General features: G+C 45.8%; 2 protein-coding genes across 3 annotated transcripts; both read right to left on the reverse strand.

Annotated features, from left to right (window-relative positions):
- Positions 1 to 313: 313 nt before the first annotated feature.
- On the reverse strand, positions 314 to 11437 carry LOC311315292 (isocitrate dehydrogenase [NAD] subunit beta, mitochondrial-like). 2 transcript variants are annotated; one of them, XM_084445928.1, is made up of 11 exons: positions 11394 to 11437; positions 10355 to 10528; positions 9375 to 9495; positions 8759 to 8819; positions 8526 to 8658; positions 6625 to 6758; positions 6253 to 6355; positions 5186 to 5332; positions 4434 to 4528; positions 3944 to 4004; positions 314 to 758 (listed from the first exon to the last, which is right to left on the reverse strand). In XM_084445928.1, exons 1-11 carry the CDS (start codon positions 11433 to 11435, stop codon positions 681 to 683), a joined length of 1149 nt encoding a protein of 382 aa, XP_084302054.1. In that variant the 5' UTR covers positions 11436 to 11437; the 3' UTR covers positions 314 to 680. The 2 variants fall into 2 exon arrangements, with proteins under 2 accessions (XP_084302054.1, XP_084302053.1); XM_084445927.1 differs by lacking the exon at positions 314 to 758 and adding an exon at positions 1569 to 2933.
- A 2116-nt stretch (positions 11438 to 13553) lies between these two features.
- LOC311315110 (acidic mammalian chitinase-like) lies at positions 13554 to 18858 on the reverse strand (the record flags this gene model as incomplete). Its single annotated transcript, XM_084445711.1, has 9 exons — positions 13554 to 13703; positions 14028 to 14144; positions 14557 to 14739; positions 15031 to 15142; positions 15442 to 15566; positions 17165 to 17330; positions 18193 to 18249; positions 18450 to 18654; positions 18855 to 18858. The coding sequence occupies 9 exons, from the start codon at positions 18856 to 18858 to the stop codon at positions 13554 to 13556; spliced, it is 1119 nt and encodes a 372-aa protein (XP_084301837.1).
- Positions 18859 to 20328: the final 1470 nt, after the last annotated feature.

The raw sequence follows: 20328 nt of genomic DNA on the forward strand, positions 1-20328 counted from the left end.
ACTTCAATAATCAACTCTTTTTCTCTTACTATTCAAGCCAAGACACGACCACATGGTGGACTACTAACTCCACTTTTATTCATGTTTCAATCCACAGCACCTTAGTAACATATATGGTTGAAAATATATATGTGTGTGTATACATCCATGGTGTGTATATATATTCAACCATTGCTGAATATGATTTGATATCCTATTCTGTAGCATTCCAAACAAAAGCAGTGTCAGGTATTGTGATATATTTATTACAGTTCATGAATGAACAAGAAAACAATGTACAACACTTCAAGATAATAAATAACAGAACAAATAAAATAATATTCAGTATTATGGATATGATATTGAATCGTTGAGTAGAAAGCACACAGCCCTAGAATGGAATGCCAGTTGTTTTTAACTTATTTGTGCTGCTTATAAGATTCATCCCCATTTCGATCTCTCGTCTATAAACCAGGTATGTTTCTGTAGAAAGCAAGCCTTCGTTAGAGGGATATGGTGTGGTTGTGTACAGTCGGTGTGACTCATGAAGGATTGTGTATATTTACTGTATATTTCATCGAGTGCGTTTGCATGAGTGTGTAGCGGCAGCTTCTAGAAGTGGAGAGTGTGTAATGGCGGTTTGTTTAAACGGTCGTGGTAGCGTGGGTGTGTGTGTGTGAGGGGGTTGGAGAGAGACACTCTCAGACCGCCAGGTTGGCGATGACGGCCCGGGTGAACTCGTCGCTCGAGGCGTAGCCTCCCAGATCTCCGGTTCGCACCTGTCACAAACAAAAAGGAGTGTGTTACTCTCTCACACACACATGGTTTTGGTTTCTTTCCATTTCGAGGTTGGCTTCCAGGTCGCTCCTCGTCAGGTGTGAAGAGTCACCTCGTTAGTTAGGATGTGCCACACCTGAGCTGGGCCACGCCTCAGTTGGAGAGCTACGCCTCACCTGGGATGAAGACCACTTGTTCTCCACCTCTGAGAGCTGGTCGTATTTTCCCTGTTCCGTTCCTTATAGCCATGGCACTCCCCATCCTAAGTTGGCATGAGTCTATTTTAGTAACACTATTCAATTATTGGCCAGTAGTTAGTGAGTACCACCATGGACTCCCTTAAGAACATCGTTTATTTTGGTTTCTTTGGTGACGCATTTGTTAGTTCTCTTATGATGAGCGATGTTTTGGTTGCTATTGACAATGTAACACACACACACACGCACACGCACACACAATGACATCCATGTAGTAGTAGTGAATCATTAGGTTTCCATGCTCCATACCACAAACATTATTAGTATGTTAATCTATTCTAATTAGTTTGTTATTATGGTATTCTGTATTGCTCCATCTACCAATATACATTTTCCCCACACATATCAATTAATTATAATAGCAAATTTAAATTAAATGTATACTTCAGCATTTAAGAACACTGATCTACAAATACTGGGGATCTAAATCGTTTAGGTGATGTCACTAATCAATCTATAAACCAATCTATCTTTCTTTTACACAAACAGTCAAACACACAACTCCTTTCATCATTTATTCATTCACAAGTATTTGTTAACATATGACAAAGGTCCATTGGCTACTGTAACATTCTGAACCCAAGATGTTTCTCATGATGGGCTGATTTAACATCCAATCATGTTACCCCTATCCAAGCCTTAATTAGCCAATGGCAGCACTGCTCATAGTTAACGGTCATACACAAATAAGTCATGTAACCAGAATAAAGATGTGCCATTATGACGTGATGGACTAGGGGTTACAGTGGGGTATCTTACTCATTTGGGTGTCTCATCCAGGGCCATGGATCTTGGTCATAACAATGATTCCAACCATGTTAATGTGCACATTTGACCACATACACAACACAGAAACACACATCACACCGAGATTACTTTCATATATCGCAAGAAAAAAAGGATTGATAGTTTCAATGCATGAGAAAATGGGCCAAACTTGATGACATATTACCAATCCAATAAGCGAATTAAAGTCCCATTTTACCATTCAGATAAGTGAATAAAAGTCCCATGCTACCATGAAACACGTTGTCCTCTCTCTGTGCCAGGATTCTGGGTTCGAGTTGATCTACAATTATCCAACTGTTCTCAAGTGGGGTTCTCAAAAAACGATGACTCATCGGAAAGCAATCCAGTTCCCAGAGAGACGATTCCCAGAGTAATGAGTATGACACGATTAAAAGATGTCAGCCACTGTATGGAGGTGAACAGATGCCGGCTCGTTCTTGTTCCAGGTGCGAGTGCAGCCCACCGTGAGGCCCACTCCACATACAGTACATGATACAGACAGAAGCTTACTGTAGGTCCTTCTGTCATGATTGTGAAATGGCAGAGCGTGATTTAACCGATACCGTTGGTGAGTGATTGACAGGCATGACTTGTTTTGCCATTAGATAATTGTCATTATGACACAAAAGCAGCGTAACCGAAACCACGAAGAGATCGAATGACTAAGCAAACGTGGAAAACGTTCGCAGCAGAGTTCAGGAACAAGCTAGCAGCAGGGGCAGAGGAGAAAGAAAGAGATGGGAAGAGAAACGGTGTATAGAGTAAGAAAATAGTTGACTAAAAGTCACAAAGTCATAATAAATAGCGCAAAATGACAAGAAAATATGTTTTTAAGAGGTAGAGGAAGAGAAGAGGGGTGATATTGTTAGTTGAACATTATTCACCTCAGACTGGGGGCAACAGGTGGTTTGGCAGGTTGTTTGGGGTGGAGGGGGGGGGGGCTCAACATGTATCCGGTGTTAGGATGTCCAGATTAGGGTAAAGGGCAGGTGTGTGTGTGTGTGTGTGGGGGGGGTAAGAGGGGGGGGGGGGCGGGGCTTCTTAGTTAACAGGGCGGTAACGCAGGTTGTCCACGACGGTGCGCACAAAGTCCCCAGTTGTGCAGTATCCGCCGAGGTCCCGTGTCCGAACCTGGGACACATTTTAAGATCTTTATTTGGGTTCACATGTGACAATATTTGACACACAAACACACACACACACGCACACACACACACACACACACACACACACACACACACACACACACACAAAACACAGTGTATCACACTCTCTCTCTCTCTCTCTCTAACACACACGAGGACGAGTATCAAAACTCTGCAATCGCGACTCCGTTCTTTCGGTGAACGAACGTCGATCTCTGATGATGCGATAAGGGACGACCCTCGCAAAGCTCCGCCTTCAGAACGCCACGTCCCATCACGGCAGCGCAACACGGCGAAGGGCGGACCCCTGGTGTTCAGTGCGAGCTACAGCTGCTAGTGTTCAGTCTTCTGTCCGTGGTTAGAAGACTGACTTTAAGAGTTAGATTCCATGTAAAATATGCATATAACTTGCAGTGTGAGTTTAGGCCTTTATGGAGGACGATACAGAGCAGGGGGCTAGGCTAACACACACCTCAAGAGTCCTTCACACATGCATACATGTACCATACACCCAAGTCCCAGTGCGTCATTAAAGACTCTCACAATACTATATAGTTTAGGTTTAGATGTAGATTTCGTGATTCTGAATGCAATGTGAGTTGTGAAATGCTCCTTGACGTTTGATGTACAACATTTGTTGGCTGAAGAAAGTCTGCGTAACACTGACCCACAAAGTGCTTTTTACAGAGTTAGTGCATAAATGTGGACCGTGTCTCCCCACAGACCCACGCCTCCTAGTTCAGCTACGACGTCGCCAAACACTTCTGGATCAATGTTAATAGCGGTCAGAGAGTTTAATCTTGAGGCTTCCTCGTGAGAAAGTTGATGAATGGTCAAGTCCCAAAGGGAAAGGTTTTACACATTATTTTTCGTGCACATGCATGCACATACGCTCGCACACACACACACACACACACACACACTCACTCACTCACTCACTCACTCACTCACTCGTGAGACTCACTCACTCACTCACACACACACTCGCTACCTCACCTTGCCCTGTTTGATGACCCTCTTGACCGCGTCGGACACCATGTGGGAGTGGTATTCCAGACTGAAACACAACACAGTCACATGAGACCGGGCCCAAACGCTCGCTCACACACTGGCTACATGTGGTACAGTAGGCCCTGAGGAGAGGTCGGGGGTCGTGGACACACCGTCTACTGTACATGTGGTACAGTAATAATAAATAATAATAATAACTCATTTATATAGCGCCTTTCATAAAACCCAAGGTCGCTTTACATAGGGGCAGAACAGACGAGAGACAAACATGGTAGACAGAGACGCACAACATTAAGAAACGGAAGCTAGAGGTCAAAGGCCATGTTAAAGAGGTGTGTTTTAAGAAGTTTCACTGAAGTTTCTGAAGAGAGCTCAAGGGTCCTGGACACACCGTCTATGGTACAGAATGCGTTGGAGACAATTCGAGGGGCGTGGCCAGGACACGCTCCAAACCAAATGCTAAAACGCGACTCACTTGAGGTGGTGGAGCATGTTGGCGGCGCTGAGCAGCATGGCGGTGGGGTTGGCGATGTTCCTGCCCACAGCTTGGGCAAACGGGTGTCTGGCCCCCTGGGATTGAACAGGGGGGGTTAGACGCAGTATACAAGGGGATGATGCTCCTGTCAAAATCTGCGCTGGGTTCTTTCTACAGTTAGACACAAATGTAGGGTCCAGTAAGAAAGAGCAGGCGAGCGACGTGGACAGAGAAGATCTGTAAACCAGAGAGGACTTCCAGGACAGTTAGACTGGGGGACATCTATGGACAGACAGATAGACAGACAGACAGACAGGCAGACAGACAGACAGGCGGGCAGACAGGCAGGCAGACAGACAGACAGAGAGAGAGAGAGAGAAAGACAGGCAGAAAGACAGACAGATGCACAGACAGGCAGGCAGAGACAGACGGACAGAGATGCAGGCAGAGAGACAGACAGGCAGACAGAGAGAAAGACAGGCAGAAAGACAGACACACGCACAGACAGGCAGGCAGAGAGAAAGAGACAGATGCAGGCAGAGAGAGAGACAGACAGACAGACAGACAGACAGGCAGGCAGGCAGGCAGGCAGGCAGGCAGAGACAGACAGACAGAGATGCAGGCAGAGAGACAGACAGGCAGACAGAGAGAAAGACAGGCAGAAAGACAGACACACGCACAGACAGACAGGCAGACAGACAGACAGGCAGACAGACAGGCAGGCAGGCAGGCAGGCAGACAGGCAGACTTACGGTCTCAAAAACGGCGTATTCGGCGCTGTAGCTCTCCCCCGGCACCACGCCGGCTCCGCCCACCAGCCCGGCGGCCAGGTTGTCGATGATGTTGCCGTAGAGGTTGGGCATGACCAGCACGTCAAACTGGTACGGGTTCTGGACCAGCTGGGGATCACAGCAGGGGGGACGAGTTCGTAGAAACCAGCGAGAACAGCAACAGGGGTGGGTAGCAAAGGAGAAGCGGGATATGAGCTTTCTGGGATTTTTACGTTCTTCGGTTTCCACGTACATCACGTGAGCATTGGGCGAGCTACACCGTTAAAAAGACACTCACGACATCCTAAGTAAGGTAACTGGGTTATTTGTGTACGTTCCCTGCTAGCAATGACAAGATACTGTCAGTTGAGGGAGGAAGGGGGTGGAGCTAAATGGTTATTGGACTCTCATTGGATGGGCTTCTCATTCACCCATTCACACACACCATAGGCAGCAGCTGCCACGCAAGGTGCTAGCCTGCTCATTAGGAGCAATTTGGGGTTCAGTGTCTCGCCCGAGGACACTTCCGACATGTGGAGGCGGGATTCGGACCGCCGACCCTACGGTCACGGGACGACCCGCTCTACCACTGAGCCGTAGCCGACCTGCGGGTGGACGCTAGGGCTGTCCCAAAAAAAATCGAAGTTCGAAAAAAATGTGAATATCTTTTTTTTTTTTTTAAAAGAAGTTCAAACCTAAATTTGAGAGTTTGAATATTGTAATATGAATAAATAATATTATTTATTCAAAATGATGCAGTGATTTACATTAATAACAGAACATTTATAGGCTACAATTTATTTACGGGCAATAATCCAGACCCAGCACCTTATCGAGAGATGAAAGTTAACACCTCAGCGAGGGGTAACAGTGTTCACAGTACAATATTACAGTCAAGGGGTATTTTATTAGGCTATTATATTCATGAAAAATCGTTTAAAAAATAACATATAAATTTGAATATCGTTCAAACTTTACTAAATGAATTTGAATATATTCAAACTCAATATCGTGGCACTTTTGACAGCCCTAGTGGACGCGTACAGTACCTGCATGCAGCAGTTGTCGATGATGATGTTCTCGTATTTGATCTTGGGGTAGAGCTCCGCCACCTCGGCGCAGCACTGCAGGAAGAGGCCGTCTGCTAGCTTCCTGTGGACAGACCGGGAGAAAAAACCAGTGTTCAAAAAATGATACAGTCCACCCTGGAAAATATGTTTTCAACATAAAACAACCATTTGTTCATTCCCTGCTTAAAAGGCAGTGGGACAAGGGATATAATTATAATGGATATATTTTTAAGACAAATAAGATATTTTTCTAAACAAAAAAAATGATCTTCAACTGAGATCCACTCGAATCCATTTTGATCCAAGTCCAGGAAGCTGCCCAGAAGAGGAATGGGATCTCTGGTGACTCACATGATGTTGGCCTTGTGCACGGCGGTGACCTTGCTGCGACCTTTCTTGGTGGCGTAGTCGAACGCAAACTTGGCGATGCGCCGGGACTTCACCCTGGTGATGATCTTCAGACACTCGATGACCCCGGGGACACTCTGGCGCCGCCGAAAAACACGCCACGTACATCAGAGTATAATAACAACACAACATTTCTTCCTGGTCATGCTTAAACGTTTTTAATTTGCATTCATACTAAATTGTCATTCTTAATCTTAACGGTGGGTCCAACAAAGAAAACTATACGTTTCCTTTGTTTTTAAGGTAGTTATGAGTTCTCATGTTTTGAGTTAAATAAAGGCTAAAGCAGCTACGAGGAGTTTCACAGTTTGTGTTGATTTTAGCGGCACCTGTGGGCAAAAGCGGTAGTGTTTTCCCGGAAAGAAGACTGCATTTCCCATGAGCACCACCGCTTCTTGACGTAAATGGCCGGGTTTCCCGAACGAGTTAAGAAGCACAACTCCAAAGTACTTTTTAACTCCCATGCACAGGGTTGCTTAAGAAAGTTCCTTAAGAAGGTTCTTTATCAGGAAACCCGGCCAATATCTCTTGCCTAGCCCAGCATTCGTTTTGGAAGCCAGCAGAAAGACGGGCTACTGTAAACTTTGGAGGGCTACTGTAAACTCTGGAGGGCTACTGTAAACGGTGGAGAGCTACTGTAAACTTTGGAGAGCTACTGTAAACTCTGGAGGGCTACTGTAAACGGTGGAGGGCTACTGTAAACTCTGGAGGGCTACTGTAAACTTTGGAGAGCTACTGTAAACTCTGGAGGGCTACTGTAAACAGTGGAGAGCTACTGTAAACTCTGGAGGGCTACTGTAAACTCTGGAGGGCTACTGTAAAGGGTGGAGGGCTACTGTAAACTTTGGAGAGCTACTGTAAACTCTGGAGGGCTACTGTAAACGGTGGAGGGCTACTGTAAACTTTGGAGAGCTACTGTAAACTCTGGAGGGCTACTGTAAACTTTGGAGGGCTACTGTAAACTCTGGAGGGCTACTGTAAACTTTGGAGGGCTACTGTAAACTTTGGAGGGCTACTGTAAACTTGAGGGCTACTGTAAACGGTGGAGGTGTACTGTAAACTCTGGAGGGCTACTGTAAACTTTGGAGGGCTACTGTAAACGGTGGAGGTGTACTGTAAACTCTGGAGGGCTACTGTAAACTTTGGAGGGCTACTGTAAACTCTGGAAGGCTACTGTAAACGGTGGAGAGCTACTGTAAACGGTGGAGAGCTACTGTAAACTTTGGAGAGCTACTGTAAACTCTGGAGGGCTACTGTAAACTCTGGAGAGCTACTGTAAACGGTGGAGGGCTACTGTAAACTTTGGAGGGCTACTGTAAACTCTGGAGGGCTACTGTAAACTCTGGAGGGCTACTGTAAACGGTGGAGGTGTACTGTAAACGGTGGAGGTGTACTGTAAGCGGTGGAGGTGTTCTGTAAACGGTGGAGGTGTACTGTAAACTCTGGAAGGCTACTGTAAACGGTGGAGGGCTACTGTAACCGGTGGAGGGCTACTGTAAACGGTGGAGGTGTACTGTAAACGGTGGAGGGCTACTGTAAACGGTGGAGGGCTACTGTAAACGGTGGAGGTGTACTGTAAACGGTGGAGGTGTACTGTAAACTTTGGAGGGCTACTGTAAACGGTGGAGGGCTACTGTAACCGGTGGAGGGCTACTGTAAACGGTGGAGGTGTACTGTAAACGGTGGAGGGCTACTGTAAACGGTGGAGGGCTACTGTAACCGGTGGAGGGCTACTGTAAACGGTGGAGGTGGACTGTAAACGGTGGAGGGCTACTGTAAACGGTGGAGGTGTACTGTAAACGGTGGAGGTGTACTGTAAACGGTGGAGGTGTACGGCGCTGTACCTCGTGCTCCAGAGCGCTGTACTCTCCCTCGGTCTGCTCGCGGATGACCACCATGTCCAGGTTGTTGTGGCGCGTGCTGTAGCCCGGCAGGCTGTTCACGTGCACCACGTTCGCAAACAGGTCCAGCTTCCGCCTGGCCGCGAGAACCGGAGGAGGGTTGAGAAATGAGCCCACGCCCCCAACACACACGTCATCACGCGGCGCTAGCGACGGACGATAGACCGCACCCTTACCTGAGGCGCATCTCATAGGAGGCCAGCTCCCCTTTGAACTCCATTGGGGTGTGAATCTTTCCTGCACATGCAGAGAAAAGTGGAATCAATTTTCCTTTGCTGGTTAGTTACCTCTACAAACACTATTAAACCTCCAAAATAATAACCCCACCCTCTTAACTTAGCTGAAAAACCTATCATTCTCCTCTTATCCTCAAATCAAGTCAAGTCAATTTTATTTCTATAGCACATTTACAAACAGCTGACGCTGAACCAAAGTGCTGTACAGATAAAAGCAAAAGATATAAATACAAAAGCATAAGAAGTGCAAATACAGATAAGTGCAAAGACACAGACAACAAAATAAAATAAAAATAAAAAATGCAGCAAATTACAAAATAAAGTAAAAAGGAACTAAAATGGCAATAATTGGGTTACCAGGGGGGCCGGCAGGAACTAATTAAAGGTGAGGGAGAAGAGATGGGTTTTGAGGAGGGACTTGAATCCTCTGTCAGAACCGTTAGCTGTTCACTTCAGTCCTAACTTGATCACCGACTGCAGATGAGGACAGCGAGGCGAGGAGGGGGGAAGGGAACCTCCCCAGACCTGCCGACCCTCCCCACTCACGGCCTCTTACCTTTCATGGCCACCCTGTTGGTCTTCATGGAGGCCAGCACCTCGTCCAGCTTCTCCTCACTCGCCATGTTCTGCACCTCGCTCAGGTGGAACTCCTCAAACTCCACGGGTACGTCGGCAGCCTGAGGGGAGAGAGAGAGACAATCAATCAATCAATCAATCACCTTTATTAATCGGACACTGGTCCATAAAAAAAAACACATACAACAATATAAATACAAGACAGGGATACAAAAAAGGGTTTAAAACTCAGTGTAGAAGGCACTGGTACCAATATGTACCAGAGAGAATCAATCATACTTTATTTCAAACCTGCATGCAGATAAACACAGGACAGTACACACAACATGTAACAAACAATAGTAACAAACAATAGACCACAAGTAACAAACAATAGACCACAAGTAACAAACAATAGACCACAAGTAACAAACAGACCACAAGTAACAAACAATAGACCACAAGTAACAAACAGACCACAAGTAACAAACAATAGACCACAAGTAACAAACAATAGACCACAAGTAACAAACAGACCACAAGTAACAAACAATAGACCACAAGTAACAAACAATAGACCACAAGTAACAAACAGACCACAAGTAACAAACAATAGACCACAAGTAACAAACAATAGACAACACGTAACAAACAATAGACAACACATAACAAACAATAGACAACACGTAACAAACAATAGACAATGCATGATTTGAAGAGAAGGAGGGAGAATTGAAAGTGTTTTTGTTTGGATGAAATGGACGACTATGCTACTTATCCTAATGTTGTGAATGTGATTAGGGAGATATGGTGAGGTTGAGAAAGTAGGGGGGGGATTATTTTAACATCTAGCAGATTTCACAGAGAAAATATCTCTGGATGCTTGTTAATAAATCCAATTTAACATGGCGATGACGTGTGCAGACTTTTACAACCGACACACTGACAAGGGAATGAAGTTGAAGGTCCAGCTGATGGTACCTTGAACACATCCTTGACCGCGGTCATCAGCTCAGGTCCAACTCCGTCCCCAGGGACCATGGTCACTTTGAAGGTGGCGTCGGCGCGTGCCGGGGGCGCCTCGGGGCCACAGAGGCTGGCGGTACCACTTAGTGGCCGGAAGGCCAGCTGCTGCCATCGGGGGCCAGTGAGGCCCTATTGACAAACAATAAGAGACATATTCAGTTTGTTTCATTTGTAAATGTTAACATTTGTGACCCATTCGGCGAGTTTCAAGAATCATACAGTCCATGGCAAGTCCGACACAAGGCCAAACCACTTTTTATTGGCATTTCAGAGGTTACGCTTGAATGTTTGCACGCGATTTTCACTAATTCACATATGGGATGTGGCCGAGGGTTTGAAATCTAACATACGAGGGTCTGAAGGGATAGATGTGGCCCTCAGGGTAGTCTGAAGGGATAGATGTGGCCCTCAGGGTACTCTGAAGGGATAGACGGGCCCTCAGGGTAGTCTGAAGGGATAGATGTGGCCCTCAGGGTAGTCTGAAGGGATAGATGTGGCCCTCAGGGTAGTCTGAAGGGATAGATGTGGCCCTCAGGGTAGTCTGAAGGGATAGATGTGGCCCTCAGGGTAGTCTGAAGGGATAGATGTGGCCCTCAAGTCACATTAGTGCATCACTGTCTTACAAGCCAGTTGGCTTAGCTAGCTAGTGACCTGGCTGACCTACTAGCTGACATTCAGGTTGTTACATGACAGGATTATAAACCAGTCCATACACTGTTCAAGGCAGAAGACCATGTCTAGAAAACTAAGCCCGGTTGTTAGCGAGCTGCATCCTCAACGTCATGACGTCATGACGTGAAAGGGAGCTAGCTGACGTTAGCCGCTTAGCTTCTTTAGCTAACAGCCTTCCGACCTCGCTAAGTCATCTCGTTGTTAGTGTCAATCGCAATATAACGTGTTAACAAAGCACGTACAGTCACAACTACTACTCGCAGTTGACATGGTACACGTCTGACAGGTGTGTGTTATATCTGAGCATCCCCTAACGACTCACCTTGGCCAAAGTTACGATACTCCCTCTCAAGGCGGCCGCCATGGTTGAATGTGGTGGAAGTGGACTTCTTTGACGGTCTGGCAGCCAGATGACCCCAACGCACGATACCGCCACCTAGTGGCACCGAGCAGCTATTTGCTGCCCTGCCTCTATCTGGGCCCAGGCACATTTATGCACACACAGACATACACCAATGTTTGCCATGTCTCTCCTATGATGTTATTAGCCTCTCTTACTCTGAAAATGTAATTTAATTTTATTTATTGCTCTATAAATGTTCTTAGCCGGTAGACAAACATACTCCAGGAGCTTGCTCGATCGCCTTGTTGAGAGGTCAGGGAAGAGTTTTTACAGCTCACTTATCTGGCCCCTGGGTGATACTGTTTTTTTTGCTTCCCTCTGGAATATGTAGGGGTGGGATGTCTGCCCACCTCCCTTGTTCTCTGTAAAGCGCATTGTGTTGCCTCTGGGTATGAAATGCGCTATATAAATAAAGCTTTGATTGATTGATTGATATTTATCCTCATCATCTCGCCTGTAGCGGTGGCGTCGTGGCGAGCTAAGGTCAACTTCAGGACACCCATCAGTCCAGAAGAGAGGATAGCCATCTGTCTCATGAAATATATAAAAGAATGACCTCTGACTAGTATTGTGGAGGCTAAACATACAAACTTACAAACTAACATGTTTATACAGATAGACCTATAGCCTAGTGATTATGCAGGTCAAATGAGAGGTGTGTAGAGAGGTTGTAGAGGTTATAGGTGGTATATGGAGCTGATATAATAATGAATTAACATTATCTTTTTTCCTTCTTTGCTACAGACATCTAGCGAAGTGGGGACTCACAATCCGTTGTGTTTACGTGCATGGTAAGGCTTGGATATGAGTACCCCCCACACACACGAGGCTGGGGAAAAAAAAAAAAATCTCCCTTTTTTATTTTATTGAAATTTAAGTTATACAGAAATTCTGCAACAATAGCCTATATGGCTGGGGCTAAATGTCCAAAATAGCACACTACCCCTATAAGCTCAAGCAGTTAATTTTCCGGCATATTCTGGTGGATTTTTATACATCAATTTGTGCTGGATTACTGTCTGCTGCTATCTAGCTAGATAGACTTGAATGCCAACATGACCATTTATTTTAGTAATTAATACATGTATGTAATAGTAATAGATTTTTTTAGGCCATTTCTGCTTTATTGGGATAGGACAGTGTAGGTGACAGACAGGTAAAGTGGGAGAGAGAGAGAAAGACATGCAGCAAAGGCCGTGGGCCGGATTCGAACCCACACCGCTGCAGAAAGGACTAGCCTTTACATGGTAGGCTAAGCGCCCCAACCCATTGAGCTACCGGGGCACCCCAAGTAATACATTTATTAATACATTCATTTTCCCTGGAGAGGGGCCGCGTGTGGCAGCAGGTGGCAGACCCCTCATCCATCCACGGTCACGTATCCAGAGTCAGTGACGGTGAATCCATCCACACATCCAAAACACAAAGCAGCGATGTCACCCCTAGAATCAGCACAACTACTGTTTGCGATATCCGACTTCGTCCCGTGCTACTCGTCTCTGTCGTCTGTGCGTGGCATCGCAAAACGTACGTTTTGCCGTGGTCGCATTTGTAAAACGACTTGGGATTTTTCGATTTGAAGTAGACCCCGTCCTGTCTCTGCAAACAGAAGCTGCTGGCGGCCGCAGGAGTTGTGACCGCAACGGTGTTCTGCGGGCAGTTGTCGACCTTCCTGGTTGATTTGGTGGTTTGTGTAGTTGTGGCTGTGAAGAATGTTTCCGGGTCCCAAGGTGGTTCAGCAGTGTTGTCGGAGGTGGATGAGAAGGTGCTACTGGGCAGCGTGACCTCCGACGTTTGCGTGGGTGATGTGAGCGGCGTCCAACCTAACGACAAGTATCAGGTGGTCAGTAATGAAAGCTAGTAGGCCTATAATAAAGGCTACACCTCTTAACAGTTCTGGAAGATTCTAACAGATCAGTCTCTTCTCATTTCATTGCGGACTTTCGGTAGGATTGAACCCATCCCAGATAGCAAGCGGATGTGTAATGATTCTGGGCCATATATGGGCCGGAACTAAACCACAAGGGCCAGATCTGGCCTGTATATGGCCCAGATCCGCTTGCTATCTGGGATTCAAGTTCAAGTTTTGACCTCACCGATATTTAGCAGGGTCTTCAGGTGTGATATCAGTGGGTATCTGCCCTGTCCACAGAACGTCCCAGAAAAGTCGTCCATGGCCAGACTCCACACAAAGGCACCTCCAAACTGCTTATTCTTCAGATAGCTGACCTGTTGGGAAAGACAGCGGAAAGAGAAAGCTGCCAAAATTGAGAGAGAAAATATTGGGAATTACACTTTTTTTCCCCCACAAGCATCCCTCCCTCTTGCTATCCCTCCAGATAGCAAGCGGATCTGGGCCATATACAGGCCAGATCTGGCCCTTGTGGCTTAGTTCCGGCCCATTTATGGCCCAGAATCATTACACATCCGCTTGCTATCTGGGTCTGTCATAACCACTGACGCATACTTTAAGTTGCAGATAAAATAAACACGTATATACAAAGAATATCACAGGATACACTAATATATCCAAACACCTTGTGAGAATCCTACCTTAGCAGTGTAGCTCTGCTGATTGTCGTAACCCACCCAATTATCCCCCTTGACAGCGTATGGGACGCTCTGTCTGTCCACCCACTGGACAGAAGTCCCTATGAGGAACGAGCAGATCTGGGGGGGGGGGGAAGACGACAGGGGACACGCGTCAAATCGACTGCCGTCCAGTCGATATGGCTTAGCGACATCTGCGTGCTGTTTGTGAGGTTATCCTGTAGTCTGTCCACTGCGCTATTAGAGGGGTCAAATGAATCACTGAGAGAAAGGAGAGAGAGAGAGAGATGAAAGGAGGGATGGAGATAAAGAGGGAGACAGAGAGAAAGAAACCCAGATAGCAAGCGGATCTGGGCCATATACAGGCCAGATCTGGCCCTTGTGGGTTAGTTACGGCCCATATATGGCCCAGAATCATTACACATCCGCTTGCTATCTGGGAAGAGAGAGCTTGAGGGAAGGAGGGAGGGAGAGAAAGAGAGACAAGAGATGGCAGGAGGGAGAGAGAGAGAGAGATCAACCTCTATCTGACCTCATAGTAGGCCCAGAGGCCCATCTCCTGGGTGTAGGGGCCGGGGGTCGCCGGGCCACTGACCGGTACTCCCACCCCTGTCTCTGCTGACGAGAGGGTGTAGGAGCGTCCGTAGCTGGGGAACCCAATCAACAGCTTCCCTACAGGAGCCCCTCGGTCACGCCAGTAGCGCATAGCATAGTCCTACGGAGGAAGAGCACTTTGTTACCTACCCAGATAGCAAGCGGATCTGGGCCATATACAGGCCAGATCTGGCCCTTGTGGCTTAGTTCCGGCCCATATATGGCCCAGAATCATTACACATCCGCTTGCTATCTGGGCTGGGAACACTATTGTTGTCAGAGGTATTTGAGAACTATTCCAAGAAATAGTCTGAGACGATTGAAAAATAACGGAACTAACTTCGGCTAGGTGTATGTAATGGATGCATTGATTAATGTAATGGATGCTACGATGGAAAAACACGTTTCTTACTATGTTGGTTTCATTGTTGTGTCTCCCTCCATACAGTGGACTGTGGTGGACGGTGACATTTGCTTGATCTACTCCGAAGTCAAATGTCTTAACGCTAATGAAGTCCAGGTACCTTGACGCACGCACACACACACACACACACACACACACACACACACACACACACACACACACACACACACACACACACACACACACACACACACACACACACACACACACACACACACACAAACAATCCAGTTGATCAGTATAGGGTTATCCAATGATTAGGTTTAATTATGAGCACAATTCCTAGATAGCAAGCGGATCTGGGCCATATGTGGGCCAGAACTAAGCCAGATCTGGCCTGTATATGGCCCTGATCGGATTGCTGTCTGGGTTTGATCAACCAATTGAACAGAGTCTTACTTGGACACCTCTGCAACTTCATATCCCTGGTCTATGGTGTCCTTCTGGGCTGCTACTGCTGCTGAAAGTATCAGTTGTGTTTTTCGACTGGCCGTGCTTTCTGCCTCGTAAGCCTCAGAAAGCTCCTGGGGAAGTAAACGTACCCGAGTTGAATACCCCTGAGGATTTTGCTACTGTTTCTAAATCAAATTAAACTTTATTTAAATAGCACCTTTCATAGACAGAGGCAACACAGTGTGCATTGCGGAGAGAAAAGGGGGGGGGGTAGTGATCCAACCCTAATTTTCCAGAGGGAAGCAAAAACAGTTGGCCCATTCCCAGATAGCAAGCGGATGTGTAATGATTCTGGGCCATATATGGGCTGGAACTAAGCCACAAGGGCCAGATCTGGCCTGTATATGGCCCAGTTCCGCTTGCTATCTGGGTTGGAGCCAATATAGGTGAACTCCATCCATCCATCCATCCATCCATCCATCCATCCATCCATCCATCTTCATCCGCTTATCCGGGGTCGGGTCGCGGAGGCAGCAGCTCCAGCAGGGGGCCCCAGACATCCCTTTCCCTAGCAGCATCAACCAGCTCTGCCTGGGGAATCTTTAGCCGCTCACAGGCCAGTGCGGAGATGTAGTCCCGCCACCTAGTCCTGGGTCTACCCCGCGGCCTCCTCCCAGCCGGACACGCCTGGAACACCTCCCTAGGGAGGCGCCCAGGAGGCATCCTCACTAGATGCCCGAACCACCTCAACTGGCTCCTTTCGACGCAAAGGAGCAGCGGCTCTACTCCGAGTCTCTCCCGGATGACTGAACTTCTCACCCGATCTCTCAGGGAGACCCCAGCCACCCTCCGGAGAAAACTCATTCTCTGACCTCTCTCAACGAGATGATCAAGCAAGCTCCTGGAAAATGTTTTGACTAGGGACATTTTACAGAGCACTAAGCATGGAAAAAATACTTTATCATAAGAAACGTAACACTATGAGTAAAGCAGATAAATGTTTACAGAGATGTTACCTACATAGGACCACTATGTTAGCTATCTCTGAAATCCATTTTAGCATATATGTATTTCATATAATAAAACCCAGTACACTCCTCCTAGAAGTGAGTTAACTAGCTAGAAAATATTGAGTTAACTAGGTTTCTAACACAGACAATGACATGGATAAAATACTTAAGTCCTCGGGGTTGCCTCCGTGGCTCATGTGGTTAAAGTGCGTACCATAAAGGCTCGCAGCTCAGTGGCCTTGTGGTTAGGGTGTCCGCCCTGAGACTGGGAGGTTGTGTGTTCGATCCCTGGCTGAGTCATACCAAAGACTTTGAAAATAGTTTGAAAGTTCCCTGTTTGGCATGCAGGGTTGCATTTGGGGGTAAGTCCCTGCGACATACTAGCATCATGTCCAGGGGGGGGTTAGTTGTACATCAAGTTGCCTCACGCTACAGAAACAGGAGATATGAGAAACATTGGTTCTCAAAAGGCTTCCTCATAAAGGCTAGCCCTTACTGCAGTGGGTTTGAATCCGACCTGGGCCCTGTGCTGTATGTCCTCCTCTCTCTCCCACAATTCCTCAAAAGGTGTGTGAATAATCAATAATCTGTAACCTGTCTGGAGTAGCCGTTGGTTCCATGTAATCGGTCAAGATAGCCTACACACAGCTAAATGAATAGCAAGGATCACAAATCCTGCCCACGGTCTGATGTGTGTAATAGTGACTCTGCTAGCCCACCTTGCAGAGCAGGGTGAACCTGTGCTTGTCCTCGGGGGGGCTGCGTCCAGATCCGGGGTACTCCCAGTCCAGGTCCAGACCGTCGAAGCCGTGAGTCCTCAGGAAGCTGATGGACGACTGGATGAACTTCTGACGGTTGGCAGCATTGGAAACCATGATGGAGAACCTGAGGAGAAAATAGAACTTTTGGTACGGACATACATTTACGGTAAATTATTATTATTATTATTATTATTATTATTATTATTATTATTGGTATTAGTATTAGTATTAGTATTATTATTATTATTTTATAAGTACAATACAATAAAGGTTATTATTGTTATTGTTGTTGTTGTTGTTGTTTTTAATTATTGTTATTATTTTTTTTACAAATAAGTAGCATTAACAGATACATCCTGCAACTGATGACTACTGAGTCATGTAAATTAGCAAAAAAAAAAAGAAAAAAGATTCTGTCTTTCCTTGTATCCCTCCCCTCTCCAGGGCCCCAACACCTTCACCACACTTTGACCTACAGCCCCACACTGCCTAGAGCCACACGGGATGATTGCTACACATCACATTACATCACATTACAGTCATTTAGCTGACACTTTTATCCAAAGAGATTTACAATATTTGCATTTAACGTAGGAAAAGCCAATGTACTACTACTTGCCAGAACTCACAAGTGCATCTTCTTTCTAAAACAAGTGACTAAGAGCATAATCTAGTGCTGAAGGCAAAGTGCAAGAATAGCAATCTAAATCTCTTCTACTGCACACGACTGGCCTTCCACCAAAGTTTCAGTGACAGTAGATTAATATAAACAGTACCCAGATAGCAAGCGTATCTGGGCCATATACAGGCCAGATCTGGCCCTTGTGGCTTAGTTCCGGCCCATATATGGCCCAGAATTATTACACATCCGCTTGCTATCTGGGTAAGGAATAAACTAGAAGCAAAACTATTCTCTTTCCCCCAGATTAGTATTCAGTGTTGTCAGTAGAGGGCGCCCTCGCACAAGGAGGAGAGACGTGACTCACTGTGCGCCTTCATCGTCAGTCCCTGTGATGGACAGCAAAGTCCTCAGCTCAGGGTTTCTGGACAAACACAGGAGATAGCTGGTAATTATCCTCCATACAGCCTGTCTCTGTCTTTCTCTATACGCCGCACTGGGACTGAGAACGAAAGAGGTGTGTGTGTGTGTGTGTGTGTGTGTGTGTGTTTGTGTACAGGTATTCCAAGAAAAACAAAAGTGCGATTCGTGTCAATCGGTGTGAATTGTGAGTGTAAAACTCACCTCGTCTTCAGGCTGTTGAAGGACTGGTACAGTGATTGGTCGCCCCACGCCGAGGGGATGAGCTCATTAGCATAATTAATGGACGCAAAGGCATAGACCAGGTGAGTGCACAGGTACGGGTCCACATTCTCCGGGAGGTATTTACCTGCTCCAAATCTGTACTGGGACCAGTTACTGAAGTAGCACACCAGTTTGGTGGCACTTGCTGTATGGAGAAAAAAAGTATTTGATGACCAGTGCACACTTGATAGGGTTGTATAAACTGCATGATAAACAGTCGTTTTCGTATTGAAACTTTTGTAAACCATCATGAAGCATTTATCAATCACCAGTAATCCAGGTGAGTGAAGTCACATCTGAAATCTGAAATATTACAGGAAGTTAATATAAAAATATGTTGCTCACCCATCTGAATTAGTAGATGCAGTCCTATAAGAAATGAATACTTCATTAAATGTTGATAGCTATGCAAACAAATAACAGTTACATTATGTTGCAACACTTTGCAATGGGAAAAAACATTGCACACACAAAAAGATGATTAAAAGAGGCAAGGCAAGGCAAGTTTATTTGTATAGCACGTTTCAGCAACAAGGCAATTGAAAGTGCTTTACACAAGACATTAAAAGCATCAAGACAAAGTGCAACACATAAAACGGAATGCAAAAAAGGGACATTTAAAACAAAATGCAGGAAAAATAAGAGACAGAAATCTCACCCGTTAAACACGCTGTCCTCATCGTTGTTGTTGTGTACATCTCACAACTCTCTCTCTTCTGAGCGGGAAAGTCCCAGAGGGAGTTGAGGGGAGGAATGTATCACGCTGGTGTAACGACACACTAAGGTCGTCTCTCGGGTTACAGGCCGACGACCAGACAAATTATGATGGTGTTACTGGTCACAACATTTACACAACCTACCCCAAAATAGACACGGTCTCCCAGAGGGACACAATGCGAAGTAGATGACATCAGGGTGAGAATGACGAGATGAAATTATGATGGTGTTCTAGGCACAACATTTACACAACATACCCCACAATGGTGGTCTCATTGTGTCAGACAGACACAATGAGAAGTGGATGACATCAGGGTAAGAACATACTGTATGTCGGATGTTGGATGACGTTAATGGCCTTTTAGTGATGAAAGAATACACACATTGGACGATATTGGTAAAGTTCAGTCAGAGATAGGAGAGATTTGTTTCTTTATTTACACATATACATTAAAAAGACAGTATATATAATTTAGAATGTGAAGGAGAACTGCCTAACCCTCACCAGGGGCTTGGAGAGTGCCATTCTCTGTACTGCATATTACAGCAACAGCAATGTAATATACATAAAGTTTAGACATGGTAAAACAGACAAGGACTTTGAGTAGCATAGTATACACATACATTGTTGTCAACAATGCATTCCATCCATACCCATAATACGCATTCATAATACCTGCAAGTATACACAAAGAGTATACACAGAGTATCTGTTTACACTCATGGGATACTCATGCGTGTTGAAAGAGTAACATTCACAGTTGTGCAGACAAAATTCAACAGATTTTTTTTTTCTAACTTTTATCTGTTACAATTTTAATAATGTATTCTGCCAATCTGTGGTAACATGAGAGTTGTCGGTAATTGTTGTAACACTCATAAGTGAATACATGTTTATTATAAACTGTAAATGAGGGAAACCTCAGTGCTTTAAGAGTATAAAGGTTTGAATGTTACTGTAGCTTGGGCTGTAGTGCTACTGTACAGAAGAGGGAATACTGTCAAGTATAACAGCCAGGAAACAGATCTCCAGTCCTCACTATCCTCCATGCCCTGAGATGTCAGCGTGACCCATTTTCACCGAGAGCGCACGTGACTTTAC

The sequence above is a fragment of the Borostomias antarcticus genome (genome assembly GCF_949987555.1).
Source record: "Borostomias antarcticus genome assembly, chromosome: 11".
Classification (NCBI taxonomy): domain Eukaryota; kingdom Metazoa; phylum Chordata; class Actinopteri; order Stomiiformes; family Stomiidae; genus Borostomias; species Borostomias antarcticus.

Excerpts from the sequence above, each read along its gene's own strand:
- LOC311315292 (XM_084445927.1), bottom strand. The coding sequence starts at position 11,435 with ATGGCGGCCGCCTTGAGAGGGAGTATCGTAACTTTGGCCAAG. Across the intron at positions 6,759-8,525 it reads ACAGCGCTCTGGAGCACGAG|AGTGTCCCCGGGGTCATCGA; the intron begins GTACAGCGCCGT and ends CGGCGGCGCCAG. Across the intron at positions 2,934-3,943 it reads GGGTCATCAAACAGGGCAAG|GTTCGGACACGGGACCTCGG; the intron begins GTGAGGTAGCGA and ends AATGTGTCCCAG.